We start from the raw sequence: 18,326 nt of genomic DNA on the forward strand, positions 1-18,326 counted from the left end.
CATGTTAATACACCGTACTTACAAGCAATGCTTGACAAAATAATGTCTTTGACAGAATCTTGGTTTAGAAGGTTTGTGGGCGTATGCAAGCAATCTGAGGAAAAACTGCATAAACGGTATAAGATAATAACATGGCACATAATTATTTACATATTCTTTTTTTGCCACATAAGCAATAATGACGGTATTATAAATCAATACAACTCTTCAAGCATTTTCACTGAGAGTTCTTTTAATTAGACGAGTTATTGCTGCATGAGAACTGCTAATCTACGGTTCGAGAGGGCTAGATATGAAAGAAAATTGTAATACTAATGGTGAAAATAATGACAATACTTCGCTGTAAGCTGGCGCGCCCGGCTGGTCTCTAGCTTCACCATACAGCGAGAGGGCCTTGACAAAAGGCTAGGTAGATAGTAACACCGTTAACATGACGTATGTAGAACAAAAGTACCATGTGTCCGTGCCTGAGGTTAAATATGTACTAATGGTTTTGTCTGTCTCTGAGTTTGATTTTCCTGGTCCAAATTGGAAGGCATAATGAATCTACAATTACTGACAGCAGCATGTTTCTTTTTCTTCTTTTTTTTTAAACCTTTCAAGGTAATAAGCTTCGATTGCTTCTCTTGCTTTTCCTCCTCTTCTTTGTCTTCAGTCTCTTTCCTTAAAGTGAAAAGAGGAGAACAGTATTTTCTAGAATGGGATTGAGGTCAAGGCTCTAAAATGTTCCGTTATAGAGAGGTTCCTACACGTGGCATGTGCTTAAGAACTAACAGCTTCAGTTTCATCGTGAATCTGTTGCTTCCAACTTTGGAGGCGCTCTTCACAACATCATGATGCGAGTCTTCAGAGTGAAGTGTGATTGGAGCAATGTTCATGTCAAAAGTCAGTAATCATAATGGCCAGTATCGGATTCATGCGAAGGTGTGGTCTTTGTTTGTTTGTTTTCCCTTTCATTCCTGGGCATTTTAAACTTCTTACTCAATTTTGTTTACATACATATGCTGATTCGGATTCGTTAACAGTACATACTTAATAATATATTCGTTGACTATTTTCCCTTCGGTGAACGGATAAGGAAAGACATCCACAAAACCCCGGTAACGGGTGATGTTCGCTATTCCGAAGATTTGTTAATCCAAAAATGAAATAAGGTTCGTTATTCCGAATATATGTGGTGTTATTCAGAATGTTCATTAGTTCGAAATTCGTTGCATTTAAAAGTGAGTTTACCAGACATGACACAATACTGAATCACTTAAACTTATAGTCTCACAGTTTCATAGCCTTAGCAATATTTTTATAACAGTTGATATCTCTATTAGAATTTCGTAGATTTGTTTAACTAGATGGCTGGTCCACCAGTTAGCTTTTATAAAAACTTTATATGTGCTAAGTAATCAGATATTCCAAAATATATTAAGAAAAGGGGAAAACCTGACAGCTTTTTCAGAAGACGTTCCTGGCTATACATGTATTTGCCTCTTACGACTAAGAATTTGATATCAATACAACATGATAGTTTTACACTTTTGCACATCTTCCGCTCTTTGCTTAGCAATCGTCATCGTATGGCGTGGTAGATATCTCAAGTTCGACTTAACCTTGTTCATTATTGGAGTGTATTCCATATTGTTCTTGTATTCATTCATTTTATGTGGTGCATGTTACAAAAGTTGTGTGTCATGATAACCGCTTGATGTTGATAATGTAAATGCTATCACGGAAGTATCCTGGCTATATGACGCAGTGCATGTTGAGTGTCTTACATTTTACTTGAACACTACCAAAATTGATATTCGTGTTGCACCAGAGAAAATTGATTTGATTGATTTACGCATCGCTGTTAGATTGAGAAGTAATAAAAGCTTACGTAAGAGGTTACAAATCTTGTCTCGTCCGCTTCTGCACCATCTTTTCATTGCACCAACTCTAGTATGTATCTTGAAAATCAAACAATCTCACTATAATTTCCAGCAATATTTATCTCTGATCAAAAGTGTTATGATAAAATACAATTAAACAAACATCTTGCGGTAGAATTTGAATTACAATCAGACATGATAAAAGTTGGAGAATAAAGGCTCCACATAATCTTATTACAGTCAGTGACAGTGCACTTCCGTTATAACCAACACGGTTATAACGAAATTTTTGGATATAACAAAGTAAAATTCAGGGCCCAAAACTATTATCCTGATAATTATCTTTATATTCATTTTTGTTCGGATATAACGAAATTTCGATTATATAATATTAATAAAGAAAACTGCTGGTACGGTGAGGACGATTTATACGTTCTAACGGGAGTCGCCTGTGTGGACATGATTAAAAATGCAACGGCATTATTTTAACAACTTTACATATTTTATATAGTTTCGTTTTGGTAACTGGCAAATGTACACCCCTCCTTCCTTCAGTCATCACTGTGGAGTTAATACAATTCTATAGATATCAAAAGTTCAGGATTTGACATGTGTTTTGGATTCCATGTCAAACAGGAAATCTGATAGAGAATTACTGTGCAAGCCAATCGGAAACGTATGTGGTATAATTACTGACGTCGAAATAATGAGTTATGTCAGTGTGCATAAAGTATATAGATGTTCACGATAAAGGACTTGACACTTGTAGTTCCGTGACTGCCTTACAGAATATTCTATTCTGATGAAACGTCGATAGCTCTGTTGTTTGCAAATGTTATTATGCGTATTGAGGTCAATTTTGATCATAAATTTGACTGTCGAGAGGACTCGAGATCAAAATTTGCGTTCGTTGCAGGCAATGATCATGTAAAAGTCGTTCGATAATTCTGAATTAGCTGTTAATCCCGAACCTTGTAACGTTATATTCTTGCAGATCGATGCGTTGATATTTGGACCATTCTTGCGACATTTTTAGGGATGGGCATTCTCTGCGGTCAGTGCCTTGACCATAATGATTATTTCGTGATGGTTATACACAGCTTCATTTTTGGTCAGACGTCTGATTTAATTATCAGCGGTTTACAAGGTCTCCTTGTTTTTCACATTTAGGCAGATACATTTTGCATAATATACCGACTCTACCACCCGCACCCGCAAAACGACAACGACGACGACGACGACGACGACGGCAACAACAACAACCACAACAACAACAACAACAGCAACAGCATACAACATACAATACAATTTAGAAAAACAAAGGGCGAATCAATAAGACAGAAAAAACAAAGAATACGAAACTACATCCATAAGAACAACACAAACAAATCAAAAACAAATTCACACGGTACCGAAAAAAAGAAAAGAAATGGGTGTTAAAGCCATCAAACAGTTACATAATCTTAGTAGGCCTATCACATATCAAATACCAACACCTTCAAATAGCACATGTCCGTATAATCTCCTAACGTGAACTGCATAATCTATGACAAGGTGGTATAATACCAGATTATATCCGGGGAAAAAATGTGACAATGCAAAGCTATCATTGTCAAATTTTCTTTAGCCTCGACAATGATTTAGGCAACTTTAAGCTATCATTTGATTGAGGTTGATCACCTATCGTTGGATATGAAGCATAATTATATATCACTTAAAAGTGTAGCAAAGCATTAGCAATAAGTGTACTTAACGACAAATTCGTGGTTTAGAAAAATAAGTTCCAGCCAGAACTGTTAGAGTAGGAAGACATTTAATAGAGAGAAAAGGAGAGATGCTGGGAGAGACAGACAGAGGAAGAAGAGGAAAGAGAGATCAATTAGAGACAAGGAATGGAGGAGAGAGGAAAGACGGAAGTACAGGAGTACCTTAAACATGGACACCGAGTTGTCTGGCAGGTGGGTATTTTAAAAGTTTGACATCGCTGTTCCCTAAGACCTTAAGACCTCTCGATCGTTCATTCGTCTAAATCATCGAATTTCATCATTAGTTAATGGTACCAGCGTGGCACCGGAGTAGAGGGACGATTTGGGGCTTTGCTTGTTTTGACCAAAGGGGGTCTATGTTCATCCCCTTCCGAAGATTCTGGAGCGAAATGACAGGCGATGTTTTCTTCATAAGGAACATCTTCATTTGAGAGCAACTCTTCAATTTCAGTAACTTGATCTTAAAATCTCACACGAAGGTATTGTAAATGTGAGTTTCTTTTAGCCACACACCACCGTGACACTGATAGCAGCAAGCAGACTTTCACATACAGTTTAGCAAATGATAGATAAAAGAAATATAAAACTGAGCCCCGTTTCATCAAGCAAGAGTTGTCATTGATTTCCGCGACTTATAATGGATAATTTATAAATTTGGATAAAACATTCACAGATTATGCAGTACGAGGACCCCTTTCCCTCCGTCTGGCTTTGAAAGTGTGGGCGAGGAAGCAAAAGAGGGCGCTAGAACTATTTTGCAACTTGCAACTGATCGTGTGTGATGTAGCAGTGAAGTGCAGTGCCGCATGCAGTACAGTACGAGATCACTGATAAAGTACACATCACACAGCTAGCATTTATAGCTAGCTACGTACATATTGTGTACGCAGGTCGAGGCTGCTGTCCACTGTCTGGTAGCTTTGTGCGTCCATTGTACCTGTATCTTGCGCCAATATTTCGTCAGTTGAGCAACTGTGTTGGCTGTCATCCTTTAAAAATGAGTGAACTGCGTCAGAGAGAAGGGGATCAGGTCCAAAAGGCCGAAAATTCGACGCAGGCAGCGGAGAAAGTTGAAGAGAAACCAGCCAAAACCGACGGTGAAGAGGAGGTACGTACGGACTCGTAAGGTTTCAGTGACGCTATGCCTATGGCGGAGTAGGCGGGGATACTTGTCCGTGGCTGCCGCACGCAGCACAGGCAACGAGAACCGCATCGTACTTCTCGCTGGCATTTGCAGCCATACTAAGTAACGGTGTTAGAGCTCTCGTAAATTTTTATAGTATAGTGTAGTACACAATTTAAGGAGCAAAATAAATGTCAGGTGTTGTGTGTATGGAGGTGAACTTGAGGGCATTGAGCAAGAATCATGATCAAGTAACAAGAGACAAGAGTGTGTGTGGACAGTTCAGCATTCTTTGCAGTTATGAGTTAGACTATTACTGCGACAGACGGGGCCTCGCCATCAAAAGTGGGGATCCACAACACAACTACAAAACAATTGATACATTACTTATAGACATTTGTACATTACTCGTGTAAAGTGCATGCTTATAATTTATATTACAGAAGGTACATAAGTCCAAGAGAGCCCTCACGATAAGTCCATTGAACAAAAAAATGGCACTGTCTAGCGCAATCCCCGACTGTCGGGGGTTCATCGTTGCACAATTCAAAATGGCACGTTGACCACCCAGCAAATGCAAATTATGCATGCTCGTGTGTGGCTGGAAGTGCAGCGATCTACTGCGTGCGTGCGTTCTTTGGTAGCAGCACGCACGGTCCGATCGGGTGAACTCCCGATTATCAGATGGACCGTTCGCACATGCTGCATATATAAATTATAATCTTCATTTTTGATAGGTTGTGAAATGTGTTTGTCAATATCAATAACATAGCTATGTAGTGTCATTAATGAAAATTACATCTAATGAGTTTGAGGTGACAAAAAATGATGTCAGGTATCAAAACTCAAAGCGATCGTATAGGATCGCTGAGCTCTGTATGTGTTGTGGGTCGTTCCGGTACAGCCGCATTTCACTCGAACCCTTTCGCTCGCCACTATGCAGCGCGCAGCAAAAGGGCCTAGTTCAAAGGCTAAAATCATCGCAACTCATGCGTTATTCATATCGCCAATGCGCAAAGTGCCACACAAAGGTTGCATCGAAAGCCGAAGTATTAACGGGAGGGATGGAAATGAACTCGTAGAAAAACGTCTTTTCAAGACTACATGGGATCAATGTGGAAATTAACAATTGAACGTAAAGGAAAGAAACATGTATATTATAAAAGTACGGTAAGTCTTTTGCTGGTAAAATACGAAACTTATAGTGGCGTGAAAATTTGTGTTTCTTTTTCAACGTACAGAGATAGCACTCTTTTGACTCGGGGCGCTCCCACAGTATACAAATGTATCTGTGTACAAGGAGCGCCCCGGGGTAACCTCCCCCCCCCCCCCCCTATTTATTTTGCCAGGCCTTTAGCTTTTGGTTATTGCTTGCACTTACAGTGTAACCATTATTGCATTGGCTCTGTGATGTCAAATAATGAAAATGAGATAATTCCACAAAGACTCCTGACTTTTGTGAGTGATAAAAGCAGAGTACATTTTTAATGGGGATCTGGCCTTCCAGTCATATTGTCTCACTCAACTGCTTGTCTCTGTTTTGTAGCTGTGTGGTACAATGTCTATACAGTACACAGCCCTGTCGCTGTATACAAATGTCGTTTCGCATGGTGTCTGGTCGGGCTATATAATAGTATAGCTGTGTGTTAGTATTAACAATACTAGAAAAATACTCTGAGAGCACAGACCTCCGCCAAGCCGCTCATTTCTACCATTGATCTTGTTCTTCCATAGCGATCAGTGATTTCTACGTTTACAATTATACACTGTGCTGCGTTAACATGTATGCTAAAAATCACACAATTTCCCAATATAGAAGCCTTGTGCTTACATCATCAGCATCATCGCAGCCCCTTGCCCAAGCAGAGCACATGTAAACAGTACTTTACTTAGTGCATGTATGCAAACCTCAAATACGCACAGCTTGAATGCCCAAGTTCATTGACCCTATCCACCTAAAGACCAAAAGTCCTTTAAAAATTCATTAAAATTCTTGGATCACTACCAAAATTTAATCATCTGTTCCTTGTGTCATTGTAAACTTTTTCTGTAAGTTTCATCCAATCTGTTCTCAGTCTATTGAGTTTCACTTTGCACACCTCCTTGGTGGAGGTAATAACATTAAAAAGTATAAAAAGTCAGTAAGTTAAAGATGTGCTGTATTCCAAACACAACCCTGTACCATCCATGCACTATTGTATTTAACATAAATCTGCTTGTGTTTATACACGTTTGACTAAAGTGGGTTTTTTAGGAATTCTGAAAAAAACAACCAAAACAACGACAACAATAAGCATGAGGAACATCTACTCAGAAGTCATTTAGTTGTAGTTAACCCCCACCCCCCCCCCCCCCCACCCCCAATAAGAGCACAAACAAACAGACAAACCCTCTCTGCCATGTTCATTGTTTTGGTGATAACATGATTGCAGTACTTGTGTACCAACATCAACTTTCACCGCAAAACTGAGATTTTACTTTTAAAATTTACCGAAAGGAAGGTGGGGAACCAATTATCCTCCAGTGGTTAATATCTTTATGAATTGGGAAATGAACATTTGAAATTTAGCATTTTTAAAGTATTTGCCTTTCAAAGATACTTTGTAGGAGAATTATTTCAAATACCCATGTTCCCAGTGGTAAGTTTTTAATGCATGTATGTTTATCTTTGTCTTGTAGGAGTTTATTCCATAGGAATGGACTAGCATACTAATTATAGAAATGATCAGTTACCCCTAGACTTATGAGCTTGTGGCACAATGAGTAGGGATAATGAGTAGGAAGACCTACAGCTCCAACTGATGGTTGAAATGCTACTGCTTGTCAACTGTCATCATGTGTACAATCTACCGATATCATAGTGTTTGTACATGTACATTAGATGCGTGCACACAAGAGTGAGCAGTGTTGCGTACATTGTAGGTGTAATGTACATCTGTCCACTGTCAAAGTTTGTACACTGTACCTGTGATAGATGAGTGAATACATACTGAATTATGTATTCTTGTGTGTGAGTCATTATACAGTGCTCTGTACGTGCAGGTCTGTAGTTTTATTGTTGATCTCTTGTTAAGCATCATGCACAATGCAGCATGCTTACAACTGCATATTCTGATTGATCGATTGAAATGATGTACTGATAACAATGTCAATGCAGCCAAAGGCTGAAAGTGTGTCAAAATAGCTAACAAAAAAAAGGAAAAAATTCAAGTACACAAAAATATTTATGATGAAACAAAATGTGATTAATGAATTACTACAATTTTGTATATGAGATACAGTTATTGGAATGTTATTATCTTAGAGGGGGATCCTAAGAAGAAAAAAACAAACAAAAAAACCCGTCCATTCCGACAGATTGGAATGGACAGTTTTTTTTTCTTTAAAAAAAAAACGAAGTTCCTGAGAAAACCTGTCCATTCAACACTCCAACAAATTTAATCAGCTGTGATGACCTGTAGTGTCAGCTGAAGTTTCACAGTACAATAGGTCCTTTCCATTTTATGGTAATAATATTGTATGACTTTCTGCTTTCCAATGCGTGTTCCTCTTTTTTTTTTTTTCCTTTTTTTCAGAATGTAAGGTATGAGCACTTTCAAATGGCTAGTAACAGAGCATACTTGGAATCATTTTTACCCATATTGATAAAGAAGACTTGGCTAATTAGAATGACATTTTGGTATTGTCGTTAACAGGCAGGTATCTCTTTATGAACCTGCACAGATGTGGGTTTGACCGGCTTAAATTTTCATACCTCCCAGCTCATTCTGCAGGGCTAGCCGTGCAGCTGTTACCGTTGAATTTCCACAGATGCTCCATTGGTTCATTCAGGGAGGTGGGCTTTCCACCTCCCTGGTTCATTCAACCGTTGATGAGGCTACCCATCCAGGACGGGTCTCTAGTGTTTATCGTTGCATGTCCTGTAGAGAGGAAAATATACTGTACAACAATACAGTGCCTTTTAGTGCACTGTATCTGGAAGCCTCTAATTGTACTGGTTCACACAAGTATATTCTGTTCAATGGGAATGGCTGTGTGAGAAAGAATCATTGTGTGTTGAAGTGTATACAAATCAATGTACAAAACATTGCTGCAAACATGATGAGGTCTCACATGAGTTAAACTGTGTACAAGGGTAAGCCATACAGTGTACATCACCAGTATATCGTCGCTGGGTTGACAAGACCTTGTAACTGTAAACTGTAATTTTGGTGAAAGTGACTTTTTGGGGTTAATGGTAAAATAATCAGTAAAGTGATGTCCTGTCCAAATCCTAGATGTTCTTCAAATCCCCAAAATGAAGCTACCACGTCATGTCAAAGGAATGTCTATCCCATTGGATACAGTACTTTGGCTGCCACGTTTTTTTGCTCTCCTGAACATTTGACATTTTGTAGATATACGAGGTCTTGTCACCCCAGCGACGATATCATTTTGCAATTTGGAACTTGTCAGACAATTTCATGAGAAATTGACTTCGTGATCAAGAGTCAGAATGATGGAAAGAGAAATAAACATTATTTCTTTCCAGGAATTTAGGGTACTGATTTCCCTCCATGCATTCCAAAAATGACAGCTCATTTGAGTAATAGGCAACAATGTTTTTGCGAGTTGTTACATTGTGTGAGTATCAGTTGGCTTGCAAAATTGCAGAAACAGTATCTACAAACATACTTTGTACACATTAGACCTTGTTAAGATGACTGCTCAAATTGTTGTTGATACTGAAGTACATTTGAAATGAAAAACAAGATTTTGAACACAATTACTATGAAGATGAAATCTGTTTTTTGAATTGTGGAACCCAACTGAAAGAAAATGGTGCTTTTGTTTAAAGCCAGAGTTTAATAGCAAAGCATTCACAAAACTGCACAGTTTCAGAGTCTCAAACATGTACACATCAAGTGTAACATGGTAGGTTTGATAGGAAACACTTGAGGAAAATTCAGTGGCAAAAGCATTAACTTAAAACAGGAAACAAATTTGATGCATCATGCATTTATCTCACATACGCTATTTTTAGAGTTTAGTAGCTCAATCTTTGAATGTGCTCTCTTGTGGGTACAGTAAATGTATATTATGCTTTCAATCTTTAGAATCAAGCATGAAAAAAGAAGTAGGAAAGAAAAGTCACAAGAGGAATATCACACTCCACTGTGATGGGCATGGAGAGATATGTACTGTACACGTGTATAGGAAAAACACATTAGCTAATGCCATACACATCACTGATATAGTGATAATGGGTTGTAATGCTTGGTATTCGCCTCCCTCATTTGTTATCTTCTCTCATACATGTACTGGCAGTCCTTTTCACAATGTACAATGTGTGTACCTGGGTGTAGATTTTTGTAGCTTGATTTGACCAGTTATCATTCTTATACAGTGTACAGCTATTAAAGCAAAGAGGCCAGATATAGACATTTTTTTTTACACCTACTTTGGACTGCAAGTGTCATTTTCTTCACTCATAACGTACATGTACAGTTTATGTAATATACAGTACATGTATAACACACACATACAATTGTACACATGTACAAAGCTCACTCATGTTACACTGTGACATATAAAACCTTAGTGAAAATCAAGGGTCCAGATTACATTGTACCCTGGTACAATGGATGTGCCTGGTCAGAGTGATGATACTTATATATGGCATATGTTGCATGAATGCAAGTAGATGTACAGTGCTAATGCTCAGTTCAGTGTTGTCAAAACCAGTTTTGCCCCGAATGGCTATGGGAGAAAAAATAAAATGTAGTCTCCTAAATGAGCTGACACATCCTTGACGACTCATATTATGGATTTAAACAAAACTTCATAACATTTCAACACCTTGTCTGCAAATATTCCTCAAACTTTACGTTTATGTGTTCTGCTAATATTTCTACATTCACTGAATCCACATTACAAGGTACAACATTTCTGGTAAATACATCAAGAACAACACTTAATATGCAGTTTGCATTCCACTGAATTATTACACTTTGCGAATAGCCTATTGCAAATTATTGAGAACCTATTATGCGTACAGTGGGTCAGACTTGGGGCCCATGCATGCAGATTACACTTTACAGTGTAAACATTGCTTGGGTATTCAAACCTTCGGGCATTCTATTCTATAATATACAGACATAGTGCTATTTATAGCACTGAAATGTTGGAGTTGGTTATTGCATGGACCTTTCTGTTAGGTCCATGGTTATTGGTATATTAATGGACAGATAAGACAGAGACATCCGTCATTTATGCGTTGTATCTACCCAGATGCTATCAAGTATTATAACGATTGTGGAGGTATGATAATACACACCGTTTGGTCTTTTTTTTTTCTTCCAAAACTCCTACACATGCATGAATTAATGAGCTGACTGATTGGCTTCTTTCTGTCTACTTTGTATTGCTTGGTTCTTTCATGGTTTGTGTTGTGTTAAATTATGGTGAATCAAGAAAATATGAAAATAGTGGGAAAAAAAACGAATGTAAATTCCTTTATTGTATGAAGACACACTGATTTGATGCTGAATGTACACTGTACTCATGCTATTGCATGTGCTGGGACAATAATTATCATTATGTTATATCCGTATACTGTAGACTTTCCTAGTAATAGTAGTATTGAAGTTTGAGGTTATTACACTTGTGTATGTTGATATATGGCAGTCTCAGCTGCTCCCTACAGTTGTACATTGTACAGTGCTCACTTGTCAGCCAGTTCACATTGGTCCAGACCATTTCATGGCTAGTATACACTTTACTCGGGTTGTAGCACTTTTTCTTCATTCTAAAAATACCAGCGAACCTTGAAGAGAAGAGAGATGGAATGTTGATTGTGCATAGAGTACAGTACAGAGCTCTGTACATGTGTGGAAAAGCACAATGTGTGTTTGCAGTACAATACTGGTACGTGATATATGATTTCATGTCCAAGCTTGTACATTGTACCTAAGGAATTCATCACTGATGCAGGGAATAATTTTCCAACTCACATTTGATTAGCAATTTCAGCTGACGAACAATATTTTACATGGTATCCTGTACACTTCTATGGAAGAAAACTGCTACACAAGAGTTAGTTTGTGTAGCAGTGTCGTAAAAATGCATAACAAATTGCGATGCGATACCAGGAAAATTATTCCCTGCTGATGTATCTCAAAATCATTTTCGATCTTGATTTTATTTTCATATTTCACAATGAAAAATACATTAGATATAACTAAGGATATCCGGCTAGGGTGCACACTAAAATATTACAAACAAACATGTTGTATGTACACATGGTGGTCTGTCTGTGAAACTTGTAATCTGAAGTTTATAAATGCTAAAGAAATATAATAGAACCTACATACTATACTTAAAACCGAGCTTACATGTAGCTTGTTGAATATTTGGTTCATTTGGAAGACCAAGGCTGTTGTCTGTGTACACTGTAGTTTTAATTCAGGTATCATTTTGGAAATAATTTCCTGGAAATGAAATCAAGATGATTTTACACACTTAAAATACAATATGTACATGTACATTGTACAATGTATGTACAGTGTTTGTATGTCTGTGTGTGTATGATATATGTGTATACATGTGTGCATATACATGTACGAATGATGTAAATGCATGCAGTATCTGCTATTCACAGAATGGAAACCCAAGAGGTTCTACATTGTATCAACTATAAACTGTACAAGGTTCATGATTGTGTACAATGTTTAGAAGCTCTTCCACTCATGTGCTAGCAGTGTACTGTGTATTCACAGACTGTATACAATAATACAACATAGGTAGTACATAAAATTACCCGTTGTAATGTATCGATGGCAGCTGAGGTAAATGTCACAGGTTACTGTATTAAGCAAGATACATTGTACCTTCTTGACATCAAATTTGTGCGATTTCGAGCCGACGGTCTTTTTCGCGGTATGAAGTTTTTTGCAAATTTCCACTGGCATTCTTGATGCATGTTTGTACTTGTAAATATAGTGTAAAAGAACTTTAAATCGCAAATCTTGGCTCTTGCAGGACTTGTGAAATTAAAATGCAAGCGAACATTTCTGGTTCTCCAGTAATCCGCTGCTCCTATACTAGATGACTTCTGTGTATGGTCTCGGGGGTTTCAAAATCCCCTATAATAGGCAGTGCATTCAAATTGAGCATCTCCTTTGTTTTGCCGTAGTGTTAAAACCCTGCACACTATTAATAGATACATTAGCAAATGTGCCATTCTTGGCATACCCAGCAGTGTATCAATGTATTTCCATCAGCACTGAGACAATCTCAAGTTCAGGCTCCTATGGTTTCTGCTGTTGGTATTGTGCATACCTCCTGCTGTATAATAAGGGGGCGGGGCCAGTACACTGGCCTTGTCTTGGCTTTGACGTCATGTGATGACATGTGACTCTTTCAAGCAGAATTCCACCCCAAACACTTCATACCACACCACAGTGGGGAGTCTCTATTTAACACCGATAATGATGCTGATGCATGGTCGTTTAATTGCAGCACAGATTAGACATTTCTTTCAAACTGTTTTATCACGATGTTGTGTATACATGTAGTTGATACTTTCATAGGAGAGAGTCAAATTACATGAATAGAGTAATTTTCATTCATTGTGTGAATATGAAAATGAATGTTGTGAGCTCAAAATCTGTTCTTCAGTATACAGATTTGTACAATGTAGGGCCTACATTGTACAGTGTACGATGGTTGATGCACTCATGAAGGAAAATTATCCAATGTGCAAGTATATTGTGGGTTGCAGTGTATGTATTACAAGAGATCAAGGATGCAGTGTATCTGTACATGGCGTAAAATTTCATAGACATGTAGGCCCTATACCCCAGTATCCATAATTGTACAGGTTGTATTGAGTATTGAATACCGTTACTCTGCCTTGTAAACAGAAAGCGTAATGTATTTTAAAGTATCCAATCTACTTTATGCTGTGTCCCCTCCCCCCCCCCCAAAAAAAAGGAAGAAATGATGTAAATTACAATTTGCAGTTAACAGTTTTTTGTGAAAAATTCTATCATGAAAGTTGTTATTTCATGTCACTTGCTGTTTCTATAACAATGGGGTTCTGCTGGATAGCAAATTATAAATTTCATGTGACAATTTTGTGCAGTACACTCAACAAATTACTACTTTGACAAACTGCCAAGTACATTGTACAGCATGTCAGCCTGCTTGTAGTTCAAAGGTACAGTTGTACAAGGTTTTACCTTAGCATAAATTTTGTTTTGTACACTGAGGTTCTATACATGGTTGTACAAATTGTAGATAGCGCTTGCTGCTTTAGTATGAGCCAGCATGCTAAGCCAGCGTGTAGAAAATGAGTACGTCATTGTGCCCCAGTCTTTGACGCACCTTGTTCCATCTATAGACAGAAGACAGTCTAAGTAAACCCTTTGAAATGACCGTTCGTTCGTTGATAGCAAAATCAGGATTATGCAAACTGCTTGCAGTGCATCACCCTTCTGATAGTATACAGCTGAGATTAGTGAGATACCAGACATAGATTGAAGAAAAGATAAGAGACACTGATGCTGTGTCATTAAGAGGTTGTACAGTACCTGTAATCATGTGTTAGTCTCACCTTGTGCTCTGTGCTGTAAGAATTATGAGGCACATTTTATGCCCTGCTATTCAAGGCGCAGCGAACATGCTTCTACAGTGAACATCCCAATTTATGCCAACAATATCAGTCTTCCCATTACTCAACCCATTGACATGTTCAAGGTACATTGGAGAAGACCTTTGGAAAATGAATGGGAAGGGTACGTCTCACACCACAATAGGATAAAACATGGTCAAAATACAAAATGTGAGTAATTTATCTTGCGAATGGAAATGAAAGATTAATTGCTTTCATTGCGTCTCATAAAAGGCACCTGGACAATGTCTCATGCACTGAAAAAAATTTCTGAGGTATATGCATACATTGCACATTCAGTTATACTGTAGATGCCAAGTATTTCGCGGGTGTAGTAGTTCGTGCCCCGGGAGCTGTAAGACAATTTCGCGGATGGTTGAATTCGCGATCAGGAACGCGAACATCATACTGCTTGCATGCACTCAGCATAGGCAACTATTATGTTGGCATGCATACAACGTGCACATACAGTTAAGGCATCTGTGTACAGCTGCTGCTCACCTATTGCATGTACATTGTACAGTGTATGTACATCGCTCTCATGTACGGTATAGTAGGATGTAACTTGAGGGCGATACTTTGGCAGGTTGTTAAATTGTCTAGTTTTTTGACATGCAAAATAAAAAAAAACCCAAAAGAAAACGAAACCCCCATAAAATATTCAGCATCTGAAGTACTAAATTGTGTACATTACACACAAATGGAGAGAAGGAGAAAGGTAATTGATCTTACTGCTATGAACAGTGGAGCCTTTGTAGTGAGACATTTCTAGGAAATGGTCTTTCTACACTGTTATGCATGTTATCACATTATATTCTTGGACAGAACTTGGCTGTATTCCAACTCAAACAATGGTTTTATTCTTATACAGTATATGTTCAATAATGTACTACAGATGCATAATCTTTACAACCCTACAATGTAGGGTGGTTTAGTCAGTGTAGTGATACCAGCATATTTCTCATGATGTATGTGGGAGTTAGGGCTGATGTGATGTGACAAGTGTCATGACATTACCAGTACTCCAATTTAATTGCAAGTATTTAACCTTGCGTCTGCTAATTTAAAACAGGGCATAAAGGACAAATGCCAAATGTTGGCATTGAAAAGCTATTACATCTACAATTATAGCTGTAATTATAGTAACTTGTGCGAATCCATGTATGATTGTCAGCACCATGTGTGATTAACCCGTTGAGGACGGTTTGATTTTGCTACAACACACATTTCTCATAGACACCTGCTCGAGTATACTCGGGACTCGTCCTCAACGGGTTAACTTCATATCTACATACCATATGGACAGGGCTTACAATTAAGGAAGTATGAATATAATTCTGAAAAGGAAATCAAATCTACATTAGCTATAAACGTAAGCTGATTATCTGGTTTTTACTAGATAAGACACTTTCAATTACACAGTAATGAAAATGACTGAAACATTTTTTTTTTTTAATGTGCTAATTTTGTACTACAATTTGTAAGTGAAAAAAAAAAGACTTTTAAATATTCATACATTTGTATTTAAATGTCAGTGCATAACCTTCTTGTACACTCTTATTTGGGTTAAAAGCGATGCACAATGTAAAGATGTGATTGCTACCCCAGAGTGAATACTCTTGGACATAATGTGTTTTAGCAAATAATCAACATAGGTGAAGGTGATGGGACAAACTATCACTTCCGAGGTGATCTGGATGTAGCTACCTTTCCGAAGCGCAGCTGAGGAAAGATAGCGTACACATTCAGATCGTTGAGGAAGGGATAGTTTGTCTCATTGCCTGAAACTAAAAGTTGATTATTTGCTTTATATTCCACATCTAGGGTCCTAGAAATTCCCATTTTATTCCACATCTGAAACCGTTTTGGCTGTCTTTAGGTATCCTTAGGGCTTAGGCTACGTGTGCGCGTAGATGACAAAACAATGAATTTGCTGCGCGCATAGCGCGGCACCGAAGTGAGAGTGCGTTGCACTGTGTACTATCAAGTGACCTAGGTCACATGATAGTCCACAGTGCAACGCACTTTTATTTCGCGCGTACTCATCTTGCGTTAGGACTGTGTGGACTGTGTGGAGATCAGCGAAACAAAAGGGACTATCAACATAGAGTGTAACGAACTTTTCTTCTCAGGTGATGTGATGGGCAAAACTACGCTTCATCATGTGATCAGCTCTGGACCAATCCTATTGCAACATTCTTAGTATGTGGAATATAAAAGTTAATAATACCAAAGGTGTAAAAGAATACTATGCCGTGCTGGGGTAATGATTATTACAGCCTGGTCTTGTGGGAGAGTTGAGCCAGTACTGAAGAAGCTGCCATCAATGGTGAATAAAGCCAGGATGTCCATTAGTGGTATATGATATGTACCATTTTCATTTAAGCCATTCCTAGGTCAAATGTCATAGATCTGCTGACATGCAATGTACTATGGAGAGATCCATGTACATTGTGTATGTCTTGGAGTAAAAGATGCTTTTGCCTGGGAAGAATGTAACCATCTAATGGTTATGCAATGTGCACTGTGTATTATGAAATACTGTAGCTGAAAGCTGTGTTCAGACGGAGGCAGTTTTGGTCGGAGTAATTTCGGAGTAAGGGTCGGAGGAAGCTTGGTCGGAGTAACTTCGGAGGATAGGTCAGAGTAGTGCCCGTTTGGACAAGGTCGTGGTAACTTCCTCCGATCGGAGGAACTTACCACGACCTCTTCCTCCGAACGAGATACTCCTGAGTTTTCTCAGGAGTATCTCGCTACCACGACTAGCCGGTCGGAGTAAATTGCCCGTGCGGACAAGCCCTCGGAGTATCTATGAACTTACATACCTTACGATCTAAGCAAAACTTCCTGGGTCAAATTGCAATGTTGACATTTTGCGAGTACACGTGCAATTTTAACCTAGTCGATCGCGACAAAGAAGCTAAGCGCTCATGCAGAAATTTCCATTAACAAGAATGGAGAAGACAAATGCCACTGGTAAAAAAACAATCGCATGGTCGACGTGCGCGGCGCTACTACTTCCGGAAGTTACACCGACCCTCACACATAAATTGGTCGCAGTTTCTTCCCACGACCGTCGTGTGGACACAAGGGTCGTGGTAGGATATGCATTAATTTAAATATCAATTACCGTGCCATAAATTTTTACTCCGGATAGAAATACGTCTGAACATGGCTTATATCACAATACATTCAATTTATGTACTGGGTATACATAATGAGACATGCTGTATATGCCACATATTTTCATTTCAGTAATCATATTTTTTGGAATTGGGACTTCCCAGTAATTCTTCAAGTAGTTAAATTCGTGATTGTGAAATACAGTAATGAACGGCAGAATGTACATGTCGCATTTATGTATGGATCAGATTTAATATTTTGGGTCGTTGTTAAATTCACGAATAGTGCCTGACTCTTATAATTGGCAAAAATAAAAACCCAGCAAAATATGTGGCATATACAGTACAGTAAAACATGCATACAAGTGTACACACAAATCATACACATCAGGATTGTTGAGGCTATAATGTAGATGCCACTTTCCACTATCCACTTTCCACTTTGCTATGACTGGAAAGTTCCTGGAGCATTCCCTTCCCTCATCCTTAAAGGGGAAATCCAGTCCAAGTATAAGTTAACCTGATAAAAAAGAGTAAAATCTTACGAGTTCAACAGTAAACATTTGACTGAAATTAGAGGAAAAATAAGGAAGTTATGACATTTTGAAGTTTTGCTAATTTCTGCAAAACAGTTCTTGTACAGTGGACATGAATATACAAATGAGTGAGCTAACCATGTCATAACCTTACAGTTTTCCATTGATCGTGTACAAAATAATGATGAAAATTCAATATTTCTGTCACTGAATTCTGAAACATGATGTTATTCCTGGTTGAATAACTTCAGAATAGTGATCA

The 18,326-nt window shown here is 38.2% G+C and overlaps 1 protein-coding gene across 1 annotated transcript in view; it reads left to right on the plus strand.

The window, feature by feature from the left end:
• The first annotated feature begins 4,534 nt into the window (after positions 1 to 4,534).
• Positions 4,535 to 18,326, plus strand: part of LOC139731281 (phosphatidate cytidylyltransferase 2-like) — a 29,872-nt gene continuing 16,080 nt past the window's right edge. Inside the window, exon 1 of the mRNA XM_071642168.1 lies at positions 4,535 to 4,739. Within this exon, the coding sequence (XP_071498269.1) occupies positions 4,629 to 4,739 (111 nt within the window). The 5' untranslated portion in view covers positions 4,535 to 4,628. The remainder of the gene's footprint in view (positions 4,740 to 18,326) is intronic.

Source organism: Diadema antillarum, unplaced genomic scaffold (genome assembly GCF_040938485.1).
Source record: "Diadema antillarum isolate AM-2024a unplaced genomic scaffold, OU_Dant_1.0 seq00000368_RagTag, whole genome shotgun sequence".
Lineage (NCBI taxonomy): Eukaryota > Metazoa > Echinodermata > Echinoidea > Diadematoida > Diadematidae > Diadema > Diadema antillarum.